We start from the raw sequence: 22,393 nt of genomic DNA on the forward strand, positions 1-22,393 counted from the left end.
TTATTAATTAGATAACTTCATTTTTTTAAAAGAAAGAAACAACTTAGAATGTGTCAACACTACAGTCTTCTCTTTTTACACTAACTTTTACTGGTAATCAGATCAAAGAGTCTATGATGTGAGCTTACAGGGGTGTGTGACTCCAAAACTGTTTGTTTTCAACTAATATAGTAGTAGATGATTATACTGCTTGACATTTCATGTGCTTTTCACATTAAAATTCGGAAGCCCTTTGGAGTTTTGAAAAGCAATTTTGTTTTTGATTATGTTCTTGAGGTAGAATAATTCCATTTGGGGGAACTACTATGTACTATTAGGTATCTGACAGATAATGCCCAGTACTGCATATGCCATTAGAAAACTGTGATGCGTAATTATATTCTTTCCTGAGAGATAACAGTAATTTCATCAGACCCACGACATCGTCACCTAGTCTCCCTGTCCTGACCTGTCTGGGCAGAGGTGTTTCATGGCTTATGATCCTGGCAGCTGAGAAGATCTGTGTTCATTTGGGGGTGGGGGTTGGGATTCAGTTTGGAGTGGGGACTGTTCTTTTTGCTGTAAAAACAGGACTGTCATTGATGGGGGTGCCCAACCACAGGCAGAAGCCTCCTTTGTGGAGGTCTTTGTAGCCTGTGGTGGGGAGAGGTCACTGAGTCTTGGACGGTGAGGCAGGCAAGAGTGTGTGGGTTCCCCTGGGAGTCGGAAGAAGTAGCCCTAGTGTGTGAAGGGTGCCCACTCCAGGACTGTTCTCCACTGTGTCCCCCTTTGCGAACATCTTTTCCAGTTGTGATCTGAGTATGTGTCTATAACAAATGCCTTGCTGTCAAAAACAGAAACAAAAAACTTGTATTTAATGGCTTTTTTTCTTAAATATTCTTGATCGAATAAGCTGAAAAATAATAATTATTATTATTACCAATAACTTACTATGTGCCAGGCACTGAGCTGGGCACTTTACAGGCAGCATTTTTGTATATCTATACTAATTAGCAAAATTACTTCTCAAGAAAGGTAATAAAAGATTTTTGTAATATTCTTAAAAACCTGATTTAGAAATCTTTGCTTTGCATATCTTGTTATGAAAGGTATCAGACAGAAATCTCAAACAGAATATTTATCAATTTACCACAGTTGTCAATTTTGCTATTTGTGAGATTAAAAATATCCTATGTGTAATGTTTTATTTTTGCTATTTATAGATTTTCAAGAGTTTTGTTATTCTGTTGTCTTTAATTTTCCTTCTGTTTTAGTCTAAGCTTGTATTTCCATTTTTTTAAGTGTAAATGGATGTGTTGGTAATCCTGATAACTCTTAATTTTCAAATCATTCCATTTTATTTGAACCACTTTTTCATCTTGTGATTAAGGTTCTTATATTATTTTTTAGATTTAAAAATCTTATATAATTTTATTTGTTGCAAATTGGTAGTGTTTAAAATCATTTTTTAATATCCTAGAGCTATTTATGTTTACCTGGTTATGAACTTGAATTATAGTTCTTTAATCAATACTTATTTTTTATTGATTTTTTTTCAGGAAGTTATGACCATTTTAAATGACCAGTATTTTTGCTCTTCTTCCTTTAATCAGTTTGCTGATTTTAAAAAATATTCTGTCAAGCTTTTACAGTTAAATTGTACAAAGAGCATTGTGTAGAATGGTAGTGCTAGGCATTTTCTGAATTGCCCTTCAATTGTTACTCTTAACATACTGTATAAGTAAGAGGAGCCATCAGCATTTACTTTTAGTTCTTTTGCAGGAATGAATAAACATCTTGAAATGCTGATTTAGACGATGTTTTAAAAATGCTAAGATGCACTTTAGTGTATGACTGACTCTTGCTTAGTTAAATCTTTTGCAGCATTATAACATAGTTGGATTCAGCTCATCCTTTAAAGCAGTTGTCAGAAAAATATGGGCCAGCATGGTAGAATGTATTAGCTCAATACATTGTCTCCATTTTATTATGAAGCTGCTGAGGAAGCTGTGATATACAGCACTGTCATTACAGATCTATTGTTAGGACGGTTCCACAGTCTTCTTTGTACTGCCATTAATTTATAGCAGTAAACAATATGTAGCCTTCCAACTGCAGCAAAGCAGAATCTTTTAATGAGGTGGATGTTATTACCACAATAAATCAGTGCTTTCGCGTAATGTATAATTCAATGTGTGTATTCCCACTGTAACTTCTCTGAGTAAGCTGATAGTGTATCATTGTCATTGCACAGCTCCACTGGTCTTTTTTTTTTTTTAAACCTTCTTTTATTTGGGGACTTCTTTTTCATATGCTTGCAAATAAATGTGGTATGTCTTGATAGCTGTCTTGTAGCAGGCTTCGGAAACCAACTGTAACAATAACAGAATCAATCCTGTGGGCTCTACCTATATGGGTCTCCACACGGTGCCATTTTTCTCAGACGCTAGTGAAATCAATCCTAATTGGTTTTAGCATTATATTCAAGAAACGTGATTCTATAACTATTGATTTTGGGGGTGTACTCATTTGGAGAGTAATAAAAATGGGAGGAGATAAAGTGAATACTTAATATGCTGCAGAACCATACAAAAAGACCATTGATTTTATTTTTAATTCACATAATTTGTCTTCCAGTGATTTTATTTCTTCTTTCTTTCCTTTTGCATGGCTCAGTCTTTAGGGACAACAACTAAAATACATTCAAAGGCATTCCAAATTGGTTCTGTAACAAAGATTTCTTGGAGTCAGTTCCATTCTTAACAGGCATATATTTGGTAAATCAGAATTTTTTTTTTTGTACAGAAACTAACACTTTAAAAGATGGCATTTTAAATTGGTATACTGTGATATTGATTTAAAATAATAATCAACTAAAGATTTTTTTAAATTTGCTTGTAAAGTAAAAAAAAATGGCTTAAAATAAAATGTTAATTAGAACTACGCCATTAAAAGAGAATGAATGGTTCTAGAGATATATAGCAGTTTTGAAATAATAGTTAACAATTTAAGAAAAATAGCCAAAATGATCATTTAAAATGTTTTAAATTACATGAAAAGCAGTTTAAAAACTACCTTAACATTGCTTCACTTTCAATAAAATATATCTGAACACATCTACTTTAAAACCAATATTTTAAATTTCAGTTTCATAATTTTCCCGTAAGTGATCAGATATTTTCTTTCTCATATAAATGAGGAGTGACTACTCACAGGTTTTATTAAAGAAAGTCATCTTATAGAGATCTTTTTTCAGTGATTGGTACTTGTATTTTCAATAAAGAATAGAGATTTTTTCTAGAGACTGGAATATTTTATAAGAATGAATTGTTACTTAAAGCAGTTGAGCTTAACATCCTTTGAGCCCTTAGACCCTGTTGAAAATCTTAGAATACTCTGTATGTCTTCCTGAAGAAAATGCACATGTGCATAATCACACAACATTTTACCTACTGTTTGAGGGAGTCTGTATTCCCCAAATAACAACAGCAGCAGCAACAATAGTGATACCAGCTAACATTTACTAAGCTCTTATCTTATGTCAGCGTTCTGCAGCTTGTAGGTTATGATTTTATTCAAACTTAGCACAATGCTAAAAGATAACCTTAAGATTAATAGTGTTCATTGAATCAGGCATGGTTGGTTCTTCCATGTACTTACTCATTTTATTTCCCAAAACAACCTTCTGACTCGGTACTGTTATGACTCAGGGAGCCCAGGCGCTTCACAGTTTGCTGTATCGCTTTGGGGGCCTCTGCTGTAATGTATTGTTTGGCGCTATAAGCTCGTAATCTATCTGGTATTCTTTTTATATTACACATTTTTTTTTTTTTTACATTTCATGCAGGCATGTTTTTATCCTCTAAATTCTTTGGATTTACTGATACTGATAGAAATTTCTAGATTTACATATAATCCCTTTGTCGCACAGTCTCCTCCTTGTACTCCTCCTCCCGCCCCCTGTTCCATCCTCTTCTCAGAATCTATTGTAAGTTATTCTTCTAGCATCAAGATTCTATTTCTGGTGGTTGCTTCTAATGAACTAAAAAGATTTTATGGGTGCTTTCCAGAATATCCTATAGCTGATATTCACTTCATGTAATTGTCTTTATGGAAATGCTTGTTATGGCCTGATAAAAGACCTTTATTCAATAGAAACTAGACTTCCTGAGAAATGACAGATTTCTCCATTCACTTATATGTGTATATTTAATGTGCATAGAAAAATAAATTTGTTTTTCCATCTACTAACTGTAACACGGTTTTAATTCACTTTCACTCTTGCTAATAGGATAACATTTGAAGAGAGAAAGAGATAAACGATGGTTACATATATATGTTCTTTTCTTTTTTCCCCTCCTCATTGGCAGCCAATAGGAGCTTTGAATCCAAAAAGAGCAGCATTCTTTGCAGAGCGTTATGAATCCTGGGAAGATGATCAAGTTCCAAAGTTCCACTATGGTACTCATTACTCAACTGCAAGTTTTGTTCTTGCATGGCTGCTAAGAATAGTAAGTTCAATTTGAATAATAATCCATGAATAAGTAAATCCAATGTTATGGAGAATATGCATTGATTAAAAATCATCAGCATCTTTTTTGAAGGGTGAAATATTTTTCAGTGATTGAGGTTCTAATTATAAATATTTCTTTATCCCATTTAGTATGTATTTTGTAACATGTTCCTCTAGAATAGCCATAAAAATGTTCCACATGGAATTGTGGGAATTTTTTTCTTCAATTGGACTCTTCAAATGGTTGATTCTAAATAGTAACATATATTATTTTCAAATGTAGTCTATTAAAATAAGAACTACGTAAGATTCCGTTAATGCAAACATATAGTCATATATTTTGGAAACCAGCTGCCCCAAATGAAGTAAGGTATGTTTGTAGGTGACACCAAGATTGCCTTGTATTGATAACATATTGGTTAAACAAGAAATGTTTCTGTAAAATTGAGAGGTGATTCATCTACTAGAAAGTAATTTCTTTGGGAAAGCATTAGCAGCACATCATTAATTACAGCTTGTTAGAAGGGTCCAGGCAGACATAAATCCTAGAAGTAATTTATAGTGCTTAGCTAATTTCAAGCAATTATCTACTAATATGTGTTTAAGTGTTCTTTAACTAAGAGGAGGCTTTTAAATCTTCCAAACATTTTTCTTTTCTTAATCATAAATTAAATATTGAGCCGTAACAATAGGAAAGTTACATGTTGGACTGTTTCCCTGTACTATGAAGAAATGCTGTCCAATTTATGTCTGAATGTTATTAATAAATTGTTCTTGGAAAGGGAGAGAGTCTGAAAAATGTTGTAGATACCAAATTTTGGAAATATTTCTTCTGAAACAAAAATAATTTAAGAACATTAATGTAATAATTTAGGTATCATTCCCAATCTATGTCTAGAATGTAATGCAGGCTGATGCCTATTAGTCATTAAAGTATTTAGATACGAAGTTTTTTTAAACCACATTTTTATGCATGAGAGAACGTATGATTTTTTTAATTGCTTATTTTTTAGGAACCCTTCACAACTTATTTCCTAAATTTGCAAGGAGGGAAATTTGACCACGCAGATCGAACTTTTTCATCAATTTCTAGAGCATGGCGAAACAGTCAGCGTGATACATCTGATATTAAGGTACAAACTGTTCCATTTTACAGTTGTTATTGCCAGTGTATTTCTTCTTGAATCAACGTTAACAATTTCCCTTTTGCAAAACATCCCTATTTACTAAAGATAAGCCTCAAAGCATGAGGCCTTAATTAAATGACCAAGAACCACTATACAGTATTTCTCTTTCTTTCTCTCTCTCTTCTGTGTCTGTCTCTGTACGTCTGTCTGTCTTCTCTCTCTCTCCTCTCCCTGCCTTCTCTCTCTCTCCAGTTGCAGAACGGTTGTTTTCCCTCCTTGAAATCTTTTTTTTAAAGCAAAAATATAGTAGTATGGATGTAAGGCATTGTGCTCAATGGAATTTCAAACTCAATGAATAAAATTAATATAGGCAAAAATAATGAGAGAACAATTTCAGACTTTCAACTTAATTTAACATTTCTTTTTTTTGAGGTACAGTCAGGTTTACAATGTTGTGTCAATTTCTGGTGTACAGCACAATGCTTCAGTCATCCATGAATATACATACATTCGTTTTCATGTTCTTTTTCACTATAAGCTACTACAAGATATTGAATATAGTTCCCTGTGCTATACAGTATAAACTTGTTTATCCACTTTATATATATTAGTCAGTATCTACAAATCTCAAACTCCCAGTTTATCCCTTCCCACCCTCTTCCCCCTGGTAACCATAAGTTTGTTTTCTGTCTGTGAGTCTGTTGCTGTTTTGTAAATAAGTTAATTTGTGTTTTTTTTAGATACCACATGTAAGTGATATCATATGGTATTTGTCTTTCTCTTTCTGGCTTACTTCACTTAGAATGCCCATGTCTCTATTCTTAAGACAATCATCTTTTACCTGTTGCTGGTTCTAATTGAATATCTGTCTCTGCTTGGTATAGAATTGCGTTACTATTTCGTGATGTATGTAAGTCAAATCATTATGTTGTATACCCTAAACTTATACAGTGCTCTTTGTCCATTATATCTCAATAAGACTGGAAGAAAAAAGAAAAAATTGCATTACTATTGAGAAATGAGTTCTCTATTTGTGTGTTCAGTACTGTAAAGTTCAAAAACTTTGCACAGTAGCTAGTATAATCGTTACTAAACTTTTACTTCCACCCTCAGAAGTACAGTTTACACGCTGTTGTGTATAACAAGATATGCCTATGATTGTGAAGTTCCTTATGGTCTCATAAAGAAATATGACCTATTAAATCAACTACGCTTCAATAAAAAAGAAATATGACTTGTAAATAATTATACTATAAGGGAGAAAATGATAAGTACCATATGAGAAATATTAGGGCTCAAAAAAGGGAAAGCTACATTACTAATGTTTATGGTATTATACAATACTTTTCAAAAACTTGATATAGTGATATTTGTATGTTACTTTTAGGGTTTATACTTTACAGTCTATTAAAAAAAGCTTATTTCTATGAAATAAAAGTTAAAATATGAATTGTTTTTATTTCAGAGAAGAAAGATGTTACTAGATTTTAGCAAAATGGTCTTTTATTTTTAGCATGATTTACCATTTAAAAATTGGGGGGATCATTTTTATTTCCATGCATCATTGGTGGTTCCATTTCAGATATGACCCTCAGTGATGCTTTTTATTCTGTCTGGATAAACACTTCAGAAGTGCTGATCAGTTCTCCAAGTACGCTTACCATACTGTTCAATAGAAACGTAAATGTAAACCATAATTCTGAGCCACATGGGTAATGTTCACTTTCCTTGTAGTCACATTTTTAAAACTCAAAAGGACCATGTGAAATTTATTTTAAGAATATATTTCACCTGATGTATCCAAAATATTTCTGTTTCAACACGTAGTCAATATAAAATTATTCATTAGAGATTTTATGTTTTTCTTGCACTAAGTCTTTGAGATCTGGTGTGTATTTTATATTTTATCACACATCTCATCTCAAACTAGCCACATTTCAAGTGTTTACTAGCCACTTTTGGCTAATGGCTTCTGTACTGGGCAGTGCAGACTGAGGGCATTGTTTTGGCATCAAAGGATAGCTTTCTGCTTATGGAGAGGAAAATGCCTTCATCCCCTCTGAGCAGCGGTGTTCCTGATGTTGCACTGCATCTAAATACGAACTGACAGGTAGTAGCAATAGTAGGTAGTCTTGAGGACTGAAATAGAACATGTTAAAATTGGGTTGGAGAATCATCACTGTGATAAATAATAGTTTAAAATTCCCCAGCAGAGTCTGTGTTTAAAGTCTTAAAAAAAAAAAAAAAGACTTAAGTTTAGAGACTGAGGCGCAAAATAGATTACTGTCTTCAGCCTGAACCATTATAACAGAATTTTGTGGAACAAATCAGACTCATAAAGCTTGAATGAATTTCACAAGGTGATCATATCTAAATATTAGGCAAATATCTAAGCTTTTCTAGGCAATCCATTGTCACTGATTTCCCACCCCTCTTTTGAGGCAGCATACTCATTTCATGTACCCTTAGTGTCAATTAATTTAATCTCATGATTAAGTACAGTCTGATTTGCTGCAGTTTAAACTCTTTCTTCTCTCCTATAGAAATGATTAACAAATCAGGATTGGAGAGTGGAAGGAGTCATAAATGTCACCTAGGTTCATTATTTTTAGAATGGGGGCAGTCGTAAATGGATCTAAAATGGAGATTATTAGAGAACCATACTTCTCTGGAAGCTCAGAATTTAGAACAAAGATGTATTTTAAAGTAATTCGTGCTAAAAGTAAACTCAGAATAAAAAGTTTGGCAGAATCCCAAGATAGCATGTAATTTTTACATTTTTTATTTTAATTGAGTCTCTGCACAGTCAGGCAGTGATTGTGGTACAGCACCAGATGAGACAGAGTGTTGCCTTCAGTGGACTTTTGCACTAGGGGAGATACTGACAGTAAAATCATCCCAGCACTTCCGTCTAATAAAACCTCTGTGGCTCATAGATACAGGATGGAAATGAGAAGAAGGAAGAGAAGAGAGGAGATCCAGGGCCTGTGAGGAGGTGGCTTTTGAGCTTTGAGAAGAAGGGTGGACTTTATCCTGGGGCACTAGGGAGACATTGGAAAAGTCGAAGCAGAGGAGATTTTGTGGTTTTAAGTGTTCCCTGTGGTTGGTGTTTGAATACGTTTTACACTGTGAGCGAGACTGGAAGCAATCAGTAAGCTGTTCAGGTAAATAAATAGGTGAGAGACGGTGGAGGCTTAGAGTTGGTAGGGGCACTAGTACTAGAGAAATGTGGATGAGTTTAAGACATATTTAGAAGGTAAGCACTGTTAGGATTTGGTGATCAGTTTGTCTTATAAGGTGAAAGAGAAATTACTTTTGACTTGGACATGTATGTACAGAACAAGGAAGAAGAGCGAATTTAGTTGGAGCATAGGGATCTCTGCAGAAAACTTCCTATGACAGGTGAGTTAAAACACCCCCCAAAGCACATTCAGGTAAGCCAGCCAAGTATTTATTGATTATTTTATCATATGTAGTATATGGTACAGAGCACTTGGGGTTAAAAGGGTGAAATAAACACAGTTCTTTACACATTTCCAGGTGAGAATGACAGGTATACATAAAACTATTTTTAATACATGTTAGACAGTGACAAGTGCTATAATAAGATATAAACAAAATGAAATTAATTCTGTCTGGAAGAAGTGGGGTTGCAAATACTTCATAGAGTAAGTGATTTTTGAGTTGGAGCTTAAAGGCTGCAAAGGAATTTAAACCTTTCCGATCTACTTCTCTAGCATGTCCGTTTCTCCTGCTGACTCCTTCCTCATCATCTCTATTTGAATATATGAAACATATCTCAAGTTGAACATGTTCAAACCTAAATTCCTGATCTTTGTTCCTTCAAAGCTGCTCTTTTCCCAGTCTTCTCCTTCGTAGTAAAGGGTTTCCCTGTTGAGGGTAAAAGCTTAAGTCCTTACAGTGCAAGACCCCACAGCGACGACCCCTCCCCTCCAAAATCCCATTACCTCTTGACCTCTTGTACTGTTTGCCTCCTTGCTCACTCTGTTCTGGATAAACAGGACCACCTTGGTGTTCCTCATATATTCCAGATACCTTCCCACCTCAGGGCCTTTCCTTTTCCCTGAGAAATTCCTACAGACACCCTTATGGATCCATTCCGTTGCCCATTTCAAGTCTTTGTTCAGATGTCACCTTCTTAGTAAGACCTTCTCTATCCTCTCTCTTTAAAGTTACATCCCTCACCTCATGATTTTAACTCACTCCTCAATTTCATTTTTCTTCACGTCACTCATCATCTGACATACACGTCTTTATTCATTTGTTTATTATTGATGTCTTATCCTGGGGAACATTAGCTCCATAAGAGCATGAATTTGGGACTGTTTTCTTCATTGATTTATCCCTAGAGCTTAAAACAGGGTGTGGAATGTGGTAGGCATTAAATTAAATGTTTTTTAAATTAATGCTTCGATGAAATATAGAAGAGTATGCCTAGCACTCAAAATGTCATGAGCGAAATTCAGAGAAAATGCTTGGCACATTGGGGAATGCTTCTTGGTCTACTAATTGGTCTTATGTGTTTGGTGTGTAGGAAACATAGGGAAGGAAAGACACTGAAAGGCAATTGTGGTCTCGTATGAAGACCCTCAGTAATAGTCTAAAGATAAACTCTGTCTGCAGTCCTTTCAGTCTCTATCACAGCTACTCAGTTCTATCACTGTAGCATAAAAGTGGCCACAGACAATATGTAGACAAATAAGTGTGCCTGATTTCCAATAAAATTGCATTTACAAAAATGAGTGGCAGGCTTTTGGCCCATGGGTTCTGTCTTCCTGTCTCCCACTCTAGGCAGTGAGGATCCATGTAAGATGTTTTAGCAGGAGTTCCACATATTGATCGACTCTGTTATAAAAAGAAAGAGCTTTGGCAGCAGTATGGAAAGTAGATCCAGGGAATGCGGAAAAGGACTGAGAGCTGGAGGTAGGGAGAAGTGGGAGGAGGCTGTTACAGTTAGTTAAAAGTAAAGATGATAAGAACTAGTTAAAGAGCTAAGGGGATGAATTCAAGGGATGGGTTCAAAGTAATGCTCCAGGATTTGGCACTTGGTTGACTGTAAGGAATAGGAAGGCATAAAGGTGATTCTGTAGTTTGGATGCCTAGATAAATAATGATGCTATGAACTATAATGAACCTGATTTGTAGACCAAACGTCTGAATTTGCTTTTTGACACATTGGTATATTTTCAGAATAACCAAGATACTATTGCCTACTAGTTGAAAATTCAAACCTAAGCTTCAGAATAGTGTCATAGACATGTAGGGTAAGAAGGAGTATTATCTTGGAGCCTCAAAACAGTTGTCTGGTCTCTTGTTCTCCACTTCCTAAGCGCCCATCATCCCCCAAGCCCACTCAGTCAAGCCTTCTTCACCACCACGTCATCGAAATCAGTCTTGTCACAGTCATTGATGAACAGCTTCTGTGTTGTCAAATGCAGATTTTCCCTTCTCATGGTACTTGATCTGTCAGCATTATTGACACAATTAATTGATCCATTTTTCCAGTAACATATTCTTTACTTGGTTTCTGGAATAAAGAGCCACCCTCTCCTGGCAATCTCCTTACCTTTTTTTTCAGTCTTCTTTACCAGATTCTCTTGTTTTCCAACCCTAAATTATTGGAGTTCCTTTGGCCTTAGTCTTTAGATCTTTTCTGTATCAACACTTGCTCTCTAGGTGAGCACAGCTTACTCCATGGCTCTTCCCTGAGCTGCAGGGCTATATATCTAGCTCCCTTTGAGCTGGGTGTATGTTCATAGTCATTTTAAACTGAAAATGTTCTGTATCAAACTCTATTTCTCCCCTTACCCTCCTCGCCACCCTAAAGAAAAAGTATCAACACCTGCCTTTGCCACCTCAGTGAAAGACAGCACTGTTTAGCCAGTTCGCTCAGGCCTTTAGAAAGCTTGGACTCTGATGCCTCCCTTTCGCACACACACCCCACTGGCCATCTTGTCAACCTTCAGAATCTATTCAGAATCTGACCATTTATCACCACATTCATCACGAGAGTCCTAGCCCAAGTGGCTGTAAGTTCTCACTTCACCTGTTCCCCCTGGGCTGTTTTCTCCATGCAGCAGAAAGATATTATAAAGCAGGTCATATCCCTGAGCTCAGACCCAGCCAGTGACTACTCATCTAACTCAGAACAGAATGCGGGTTTATACTGCAGCCCTGGAAGCCCTTCATTGTCTGGTTGCCTCTGACTCCCCAGCTCTCTTACTCTGCTTCAGCCTCACTTACCTTTGCTGTGGTTCCTCTTCAAAAGTGCCAAGCCCACCCTTCTTTTGGTGGTTTTCTATATAATGTTCTTTATGCCTGACTCAGTCTCCCCCAGATGTTTGCTTCACTTATTCCGTTTTTTTCATTCAAGTCTCTGCCCAAAATGGTCACCTCCTCAGAGTGGACTTCCTGGGTATCCTCTCAAAAGTAGCATCACCCAACCCCCATCCCTCTCTATCCCTTTATTTTCTTTTATTTTTTAACATAATACTTGCCAGTATTTGACATGATACATATATTAATTTACTTATTTTACGTCTCCACCGCTAGAGCTCTGTGAAGGTGAGGACTTTCTGTTTTGCTCACTTTGTAACCTCAGCGTTCAGAACAGTGCCTTGCATTTAGTTAGAACTCAGTAAATACTGATTGGTTGAATGAATGCATAGCTTTAAAGATGTCAGGAAAAGAGGAGTCAGTGAAAGAGCCTGGGAAAAACAGAAAGGTCATTTGAGGAGAAAGAGGAGAGTGTATGGCCATCCCAGCCAGAAGGGCACAGCAAAACCCAACAGGTGTGTTCTCCACATGAGATGGGGCTACTAACATCTCATCTTATGTGGAATGAGCTTATCTCTCCACAAGAGCTCACAGCTGAATGTCACCTACTGACCACGAGTTGTTAATGCTTTAATCTTCTACATTTTTATAGTTAAGACACATTAAGATCTTACTTATACAGCTTTACAAAAGAAGTCCATAGGGACATCCTGTCATTGGTCATATTTTGGATATTCAGTTTAAAAACCTTTTATAGTTTATTATGTATTATTAGATTGTGAAATGTGTATTAAGTTATAAAAATCAGTAGGGCCGATACAGTGTATTGCATATTTACAATTAAGTAAATCGAGTGCAGTTAAATCCTAGGGATTACTAAATAAGGTTTCTAAAATAAATGACTATCAGTAATATTACAAGAATGAGTTTTAGCTTTAAAAATTAACCCTTAAAGGTACTGAGTGTACACGTCTGTTAAAAATAATAATACAAAATAGAGATGATCATAGAATAGTTTTATTTGTGTCTTGCGAGATTTGTAAAACATGAGACCTTTGACTTGCCCTCTGCCACTTCAGAAATCCCAGGGGTCTGTAACCAGAAGATAAGTTGGGATCCTTTTTCCTCTATCAGCATGCTTCCTAGCACAATACAGTCGTGGATGCTGATAGCATCAGCATTAGGGCCATTTGTAAGAAACTGTTTAGCTACAGTTAATAGAACGTAATTGCTGGAAATTTATTTCTGGATGCATTTGTTTAAAAAAGGCTTAAGATAGGTTTTTTTTCTTCATTTATTCTTCCTATTTCAAACAAAATTTTAAATAATTCAGGATTTGTAAAATGCTAAAAGAAAGTACAATTAAAATTTTACCCTTTTCTGTACATCCTTTGCAAATTTCTGGCATGTGTACTCAGTCCCTTCCTTCCTTCTTCCCTCCCTCCCTCACACCCTCCTTGCCTATGTCCCTCCCTCCCCCTTCTCCTCTCACTTACCTTCTCTTCATTCTCCCCCTTTCTTCTTTCTCTGTCTTCCTCTCCCTCTCTCTCTCATTTTTTTGCCAGTCCTTCTTTCCCAGTCTCTCTCTCTCTTTCACATCCACATTACAGTGAACTCAAGCTGTCTCACCTCTTAACGGTGTAAAACACACTCTAGCTGAACCACATATGTGTTTATCCTTGTTTTTGTACATAACTTACACGTGACTTACAGATTTGTTAATTTAACCACATCTCTTTAACCTTTTTCTTCTTCATACATTAGTAGGTTAAATGATGTATTCCTTTGCTAATTTTTTTTTTAGCATTGAACTTCGTACTCGTAAGTCTACAATGAACCATTTTTTTGTTGTTCTTTAAGAAAAATCACTTGAAACACTGAATATTTTTCTTCTTATGTTATTTATATACCGGGAAAAAAGTTTTTCTAAGTCACTTAGAAAATGTTCCTATTTTCCTGAATTATAAAAATGTACACACACCAGCTGTGACTTATTTTATCACTGGTGATCTTAGGATATTTTTGTTTAGTTGACAAATGTAGGCTGTTCATTAATATATTGATAGACCCTGATATTAATTGTTCTCCCCTATACTCATAGCAAAATGTGTGTATTTTACAACTTGTTCCAGAAAGGACTTCAGGTGGGTATTTATTTACATCTTCTCTTCTGACAGTCACAGCTTACCTGTTATTTCCATTAGTAATGTCCATTATCTCTTCCCAAATTACAATTTCTTAAAGATAGGGTTCTAGAACAGCAAAAGGCTCAGTGAAAATGTCCGGTCTAAATATAAAAGGAAAAAAAATGTTGAAAGCAGGAGAGAACTATAAAATATTGAGAGTACGCCTCGTAAATTGAGGCATGTTAAGCTGTACTGTCATTGCTAATAAAAATAAACAAATTTGTTTTAACTGTGATAGTTATTTAGTAGGAATTATTGAGTCTCAAATATTTTTGTGAACATACTTATTTTTACAAGTAAATTTTGTTAAAATGCCCTTAGGATTATGTTAAATGAATAGTTATAGCCAATGAATGACCTTTTGGCTTTAAAAATCAGGCAAGTTGGAGGGGAGGGTATAGCTAAAGTGACAGAGCACATGCTTAATATGCATGAGGTCCTGGGTTCAATCCCCAGTTCTCCTTCTAGAAAGAAAGAAAGAAACGTGATTCGCCACCCTCTCCCCCAAAAAGAATCAGACAAGTTGAGTCTCTAATTCGAGGGGCCACATTAATGATAATACCAATAATAGTAATAATAATAAGATCTTGTGTTCGTATTGAATTCTGTATTATCTCATATTAGCCTTACAACAACCCTATGTTTTAGAAATGGCAATTGAAGTGAGTAGGGGTCAAAAAAATTAAATTAACCAGTGAGTTGAATAGATAAGACTCAAACCCAGTTATTGATTCCACTATATTAGATTGAGATAGATTATTTACTGTCTGTTGGTTTGTAATCTGTGATTTTTCTTTATTTTTAATTTGAAATGAAACTTTAATATCTAAAACCACACAATATTAATTGTATCTGTCTGGAAAGATTATCAGTTATTTTTTCTTCTCCAATTTAAAAATTGCTATTAATGTTTCTTTTACTAAAGTAAAAAATAGTATTGTATCTACTGAATAAGGACAAACTAAATTTAAACATCCATTTGAAAACATTCAGATATGCAGTCCATTTAAAATGACTTAAAGGTTCAATTCAACTCTGATCAGTTTTTTAAGTTTTTCTCATTTGTGGGCTAACACAATAAATCCTTGAAAGTTAATATGTATCAGAACATGTACTTTTAAAAATAATATGTTGTTCATCAATTTTTTTTCTTCACTAAGAAAGCTTACTTTGAATTTTTTCTTCATAAAATATATAATTTTTCCAATGTAAAAAACTACAATTTTTCTTTTTCTTTTTTTACCATCAATGTCCCCAAGCAGTATACATTAAATTAGTTACCTTGTTATCATGCTTATATTTGACTTGTCAGGATTTCATATTTTAGTAAGAATAAAATAGTGAGGGGAGAGTATAGCTCAAGTGGTAGAGCACATGCTTAGCATGCACAAGGTGCTGGGTTCAATCCCCAGTACTTCTATTAAAAATAAATCTAATTACCTCCCCACCCCATCAAAAATAAATAAATAAAAAATATAATACAATAATAAATAAATACATTTTTTAAAAAAAGAATAAAATAAAAACTTATCACTGAAGTAGCATCTTTATATTGATTTCAGTTTTGATTATCTTTTTGCTTTGGACTGGTAGATTACTATTTGTCACGGCTGTCCAGGTATTATGGAAGTGAAGGTTTTAGTTCTGTAGGTAGAACTGGTGACTGTTAGGAGAGTCACACAGCCTCACTGCTGAGCACGTTCGTATCAGTGAGGATCATACTTTAATAAAGAAAACTAAAGCATATGTGTGGTCACAACCAATCCTTGTCATTATGCCTTGAAAGCCCTGAGATTTGTGATCAAAGCAATCAGCTTATCCTGAACTGTGGTATAACCTCTGGTTGAACCTTTCACATTTTTATTTTAGGAGATTATACACTATATTTTGACCATGTTACCTGCCTCTAAGACCCATCTGCCTAATTAAGTGATACAGGTTAAAATTATTGTCAGCAAGTCCAAAGAAAATGTGAATTGTAAATATCTGTCTTCTGTCAGTGCTGTTTTCTTATCATTTTCCGCTGATGGAATTGCTGAACATGTTTTTTATCCAGAGCTGAATGTTCTGTTCTAATGAATATAAAACATACTTCACTTTGTAAACGGACATTGGAAGTATTAGAAAGACATAATCTTTGATTCTATTACTAAATTTCATCTGTCCAAGGAAATAATTTTAAGCTGTAATATTGGCATTATATCAAAGCATGAGTTTTAGAAAGATGCTTTTAAGATTAAAATGGAATTCTACTGTATAATTTGAATGTCACTATCATGCATAGTAAAATTCAGGTAGTATATATACTTATGTATTTGGTTACACGTTGGTGGACCTCAGTTGAGTTCAGCATATTTATTTTGTATTAAGAGGGTATTCAACTCCCATCAACTGATTTATTTATGCAGATTTCCTTCAAGAGGTTATAATATTTTTAAGTATATATACTCATTCCTTTACTTAATTGTGCTTATTTGATAATGTCCTGTATACTATTAGATTTTTCATAATCTTTTTCTTCAGTACTGATTTCTTGGAAACATTTGTCCTATTTTAAATTATCTCCTACTCCATCCATATAGTTCTCTCTAAACCAACTGTACATATAATAAACTCCTAACCACCAACTCAAGTGTATAAGAAAAATGTCCTGGTTTGAATTCAAATCTTCTTCATATTAGGCTAGTGGGAAATTCTTTCACAGTCATTAGATGGGTAGTACAGGGACCTCCTTTTCCCAGGGCTTGAATGAGATCCAGGCTCATGCGGTACCTAGATAATTGGCTCTCACGTTTTCAGTTTATCTGTAATATCCTCATTGTCTAAGACACATGGTCTTTTGGAAGCCAACAGCACTGCTGGCTATCCAAACTTGAGTTAAGATATATTTTCTGATGCCAAAGGCCCTGGTGCCAAGGGACTGGCTTCCCTAAGTACACCATCATGAAGCTATCATGTAGAGGTGGGCAGGTTGTTCTCTATGTGGGGGGGGGGGGGTGCTTGACTGGAGGAAAGATAGAGCTGTTCTACACTTACCACGCTGAGTTCTCTTGGGGCCGAATTAGCCCAGAAGGATTGCTTTTCTCTAATTCCTACAGAGGCCCTTAGGTGGGCAAGCAGTGACCCTGATTACCATTTGCAGTAAGCACGCCATCCCCTCACCTACCCCTCAGGCTGAAAAAAAGGTGGTTACAGATTTTGAGAAACTTGGTTCCCTAATTTTGGGGGAAAATCTTCTCTCTTTTCTTTGGTTTCTGTCTTTTTAAAAATACTAACCTTTGACGCTGCTTTTCCTGGACATTTTACATAATCTCCCGTGTGTTTACACTTTCACAAAAGACAGAAAAAGAGGATGTCTTCAACAGGTTTCTGCCCTGGGCCCTGCAAATGTTCTGGAAATGCCTGACTACTCCCTTGAAATTGGAGGGGTACAGGGTGAGAGGCAGAAAATAAAGAGAGCAAAACACAAAATTCTTATCTCAGTAAATTTCTAGTGAAATATTAAGCTTAAATTTTAATTAATAAACTTTAAAATTTTAATTTTGAAATATTTGTATAATGTCCATTGTACAGAATTTACAGGATATCTATTTTTAGTAGGAAATTACAAATAAAATCTATGGGAATTATGGAAATTGATGAGTTTATTACCTCCCTTCCAGCATGATGGAAATTATTTAACTGAAAGTTTAACATAGTCTAGTAAGACTTAAAAGTTTTAAATTGCTTCCTTTGTACCTCTTGTTAAAAATTTCTTATATTATTTATGTGTAATTTTACTCCATTTAATTTCAAGTTGGATTAACTAAATTTATATTTAAGTTGAGCTATTAATATTAAAGTAACAGAATAAATTCATAGTAAATTCAACTGTTTAAATAAAGTAGGCCAGGAACAAAACATATTTCTGTTAATTTAGTTTAGAACTTATAAAAAAAACAATGAAGAAGATTTCCATTTTGAGCAGATATATTTTGGTCAATTTATTTAGCTGAATAAAATGACAGATGTAGAAGATAACAGAAAAATGTACAAAATCATAAGAACTTTGGGGCTGTATAAGGAGGACTGAAGACTTTATTTTTTATGAAAATTGCCATGAAATTCACTTGTTCCATTTCTGCTTTCTAGACGTGGCCTCAAGAAATAGTATTTTAAAAATATTTTTATTAGGTAATATGTATCTCTGATTTATAATACAAATGACTGATCTCCCAAATTTTAAAACTTGGGACAAGCCTAGCATCTAAAATTCAGCCATTATAATTGTTTTGACTCTTAGGGGAATTGCCACATAGATGTGTAGTGAGTACAACAGGCAAAAATAAACGGCAACATCCTGTAATTGTCGGAGCACTATGGTGATATTATTTGAAATTCACATGATTTGAAGAATAAGTATTTAATTAAACTAAAATGCTGCTTTTGATTTTAAATATAGAAGGAAGGCATGGAAATAATGTGAAGTGAAAATAAGACATTTTGAGAAATTTGTTCAAAGTTGGAATTTATGGAATTCATACTGGAAAGTAAATTAGTAATAGTTAAAAAGTGATTTTTCTTCCTATATGGGTAAATAATAATTACAGCATATTTTTAAAATTCTTCCTTTTGATTAATTTTATTAAGTAGTAAATACTACATATGTAATCAGTTGTTTACTTATCATGAAAGAATGATAAGTTTTTGTTTACTTCTTAAAAAATTGCTTAAAATATATTTTAAATACTTACATTTAAAATGTTCAGCGCTGTGTGAGTGGAACCTATGCTTATTTGATGATTAAGGACACAGGCTTTAGAGTTAGACAAATCTTGATTTAAGTTCTAAATTTCTCATATATCAGCTGTGTAACCTTGGGCAAATGACTAACTTTGTTGAGCCTTAGTTGATTTTTAAAATGGAGATGATACCTCACCTTGTAAAGTTGTGAAGCTTAAACGTGGTAGGGTTTATTAAGAGTTTTTTTTAGTACTTGACTCATCTCATGCAGCAAATGTTAGCTCTAACAAATTGGTTAGAGCTTTTTGTTGTGTAAAATAACACGTGCCTTTCCCTTTTTTGTCAATTAGACTTATATGCATCCTTTTGGGAGATGAGAATCTTAAAAATGTTTGTATGATCACTGTGTCATTTCATTTATGGTTAAACTGTTAACAAGTTTCTACCTTTTTTAAAAAAAATTGTTTTTTGTTCAGTTTAAATGTTTTTCAAGTCAGCAATCAGGTGGTTGTCAGGCATTTGGAGGACAAGCTTATGTCTACCCTGCTTAGTTAATTACTGTGATTGTAAACAAAGGATGTACGATTCAAAGTCAAGCAACATTTCACATGGATGATGGAGGTGATAATAGCTTAATTCCTGCTGAATTTTTTTTCTTTGCTCTAGCGAGTTCATACTGACCTTGTCCAAAGTCTGATGACCTCCCTATTTTACTCAACCGTTTGGAAAGCCGGGCCTGCCATAGCTGGCCCTGAGGGGGTATCTGAAAGACCACTGAGTCACTGACCCATGTCAAGACTGGATTTCAGGTCTGATCTTCAGGACCCCTGAAATCGTTATACATGGGGCTTATTGTACACAGAAACCTAACTGGCTTGCATTTTTCTGCTTATTAAGTGTCCTGTTAAAGTGTATTTTAAATGTCCTTATTAAAGTCGTATTTAATTTACTCAGTTTCTCATGTAGGTCATTTTCTAAACTAATTATAAATTTTGATCTTTTATCTGAGTTAATACCTTAAAACTAAACTTGAATATTTTGGAACATGAGCAAAATACATTGTTAAACCTTGGCTAAATGTAAAGAGTATCTGCCTGGTTCATGATGACACCAAGGCATTTTAATGTTTTTAAAGATTTTGGTTTTTTCTAGCAAAAATTCCATATACCTAAAAAAAAAAAAAAAGAAAACCTAGCTTAGATGATTGTTATTATTACATCACGTTATCTCTGTATCTTGTCAATCCTCAAATATTACTCAGATGTTGGCATTTAAGAGTCTTGAGTTGATGAAACTTGTCCTAAAGAAAAGCATGTAACCAATCAGTAAGATGTTATTTCAGTTTGGTTGGATAGGCTCTGTCTACCTCAATGTCTACTTTGTGATAAGGCTATGATGTGAAAAGAGAAAAAATATTCCAGTGTTTGTTCTGTTCTTCTGCACTATAGGAAATGATCAAGCCCTTTTATGAATACCTAGTCAGTGTTCTACAATTTATAATATGACATTTTCTTCTATTTCTATATAGGAGTTGATCCCTGAATTTTATTATCTCCCTGAGATGTTTGTCAACTTCAATAATTATAATCTTGGAGTGATGGATGATGGGACAGTGGTGTCTGATGTTGAGCTTCCTCCTTGGGCCAAAACCTCAGAAGAATTTGTTCGCATAAACAGATTGGTAAGATAAGTAACCATCTACTCTGTCTGTCCTGAGCTTTTTCTCAAAGTATCTTTCATGTGTTGGTGTAATCATTAACCCTTGCTCTTCTGGAAAAAACTAGTTGATAGAGATAACTGAAAGTAACCTAACAGTTCATGAATCTCCATGTGTACTTCATAAAATTTTATTGACTTGAAAGGTATCATGCTTTATTTTATTCTTGTGTGCAGAATTTAGGTTACTTTTATATATACACGATGATTCAAATTTATAAGGAAAAGTTATAAGTGAAACTAGAATTCTGTGCTTTTTCCAATATGAGGAAAAGAGCATAATTCTGTTTTCCAGGTTAGAAGGCTATGGCACGTTTTAGTAATAGAAACAAGATTTTCCAATTATATCCCGAATCTATCTTTTGAAGGAAATCTTCATGGAATATTTAGAATACAAAAACCCAAAAACTTAAAAGCCCAGTAATCATTATGCTTACAAACAACTCTTCATAATCCTCTCTAGTGAACTCTTTAATATCCTCTGTTATATGGATTCTGTATTGTTTTATGAATAAGTAATATATCCTTTTCTTTTTAGCTTAATTATCATAAATGCTTGGAATCAGGGAGCTTTATTCTCAGTTTTTAAAAGAAGTATCATTACCCTGAATACTTCATATTAAAAATGAAATTTAAATTGTATTGTTTCTTCACACTTAAACAAGGAAAATTATTTCATTTTAGTTTTCTTGGTCACACTCCTTACCTTTTCTACCTGTAATTACATTTGAGTCCTGTATTCTAGATCTTAATTGCAGTCCATTATTACTGAAATTTCACACTTTATATCAACTGGAAGCAATGCAGGGGGAGTGGAAAGAGCATAGGCTTTGGCATTAGACCAGTTTTCCCAATCCTGGAGAACTCACTTTGCTGGTTTTGGGACCTTAGGCAATTTAACCTTTCTGAGCCTTGGTTTCCTCATTTCTAATTTGAAAATTATGAGTATAAAGTTGTAATCAGGAAAAAAAATATACAAGGAAAAAAGTTGTAATTAGATATGTAAAATATTCCTAGAATATTCTCTGGTTTACAGTAGGCCTTCAGGAAATAGCACCTAACATTCTATCACGGTCGTAAGATACATGTTGCATTATAGTTTACTTCATGCATTTTTCAAAATTCTCAAGTTACTGTAATTAAAATGAGAGCCCAAGACAAAGCTTAGCTCTGAAAGATACTAAAGGAGATGTCGAGCTTTTAAATGTGACAGTTTTCTATGATTGTGTGATTCCCACACCACCACCCTCAGGGATGAATAGAAGTCAACAGAAGGTACAGTCATTCTGCATTTTTTTTCTTTATTTTTGCTTTCAATGATTGTCTACCATTTTAAAACACAGTTATTGAGGTATAATTTACATACCATAAAATCCACCTGTTTAAAAGTGCATAATTCAAAGAGTTTCAGTAAATTTATACAGTGGTATAACTATCCCCACAATCAGTGTACAACACTCCAAAAAGTTTCTGTGTACCTGTTTGCTCCCAGTCCTAGTCCCAGGCAACCACTGATTCTGACTCTGTAGTTTTGTTTTTTCTAGAAAATTTTAGAACTGAAATTCTTCAATATGTAGTCTCTTTGTGCCTGGCTCTTTCACTGAGCACAATGTTTTTGAGATTCATCCATTTTGTGCATGTATCAGTAGTTCATTTCTTTGTATTGCTGCATAGTATTCCATGGTGTAGGTGTAGCGCATTTTGTTTATTTACTAGTTTATGGACATTGGCTTTTTTCTCGTTTGAGGCTATTATGAACATCTGCATGTAGGGTGGATATCTGTTTTCATTTCTCTTGGCTAGAATCCTAGGAGTTTAATTGCTGGGTCATATGATAAGAATATGTCTACTGT

The 22,393-nt window shown here is 34.5% G+C and overlaps 1 protein-coding gene across 5 annotated transcripts in view; it reads left to right on the forward strand.

Annotated features, from left to right (window-relative positions):
- LRBA (LPS responsive beige-like anchor protein) overlaps positions 1-22,393 on the forward strand; it is a 620,799-nt gene that overhangs the window by 468,040 nt on the left and 130,366 nt on the right. For all 5 annotated transcript variants that reach the window (XM_031464854.2, XM_064490742.1, XM_064490851.1 and 2 more), the window contains exons 45-47: positions 4,350-4,490; positions 5,506-5,625; positions 20,353-20,505. In XM_031464854.2, the coding sequence (XP_031320714.2) occupies positions 4,350-4,490; positions 5,506-5,625; positions 20,353-20,505 (414 nt within the window). The remainder of the gene's footprint in view (positions 1-4,349; positions 4,491-5,505; positions 5,626-20,352; positions 20,506-22,393) is intronic.

The sequence above is a fragment of the Camelus dromedarius genome, chromosome 1 (assembly GCF_036321535.1).
Source record: "Camelus dromedarius isolate mCamDro1 chromosome 1, mCamDro1.pat, whole genome shotgun sequence".
NCBI lineage: Eukaryota > Metazoa > Chordata > Mammalia > Artiodactyla > Camelidae > Camelus > Camelus dromedarius.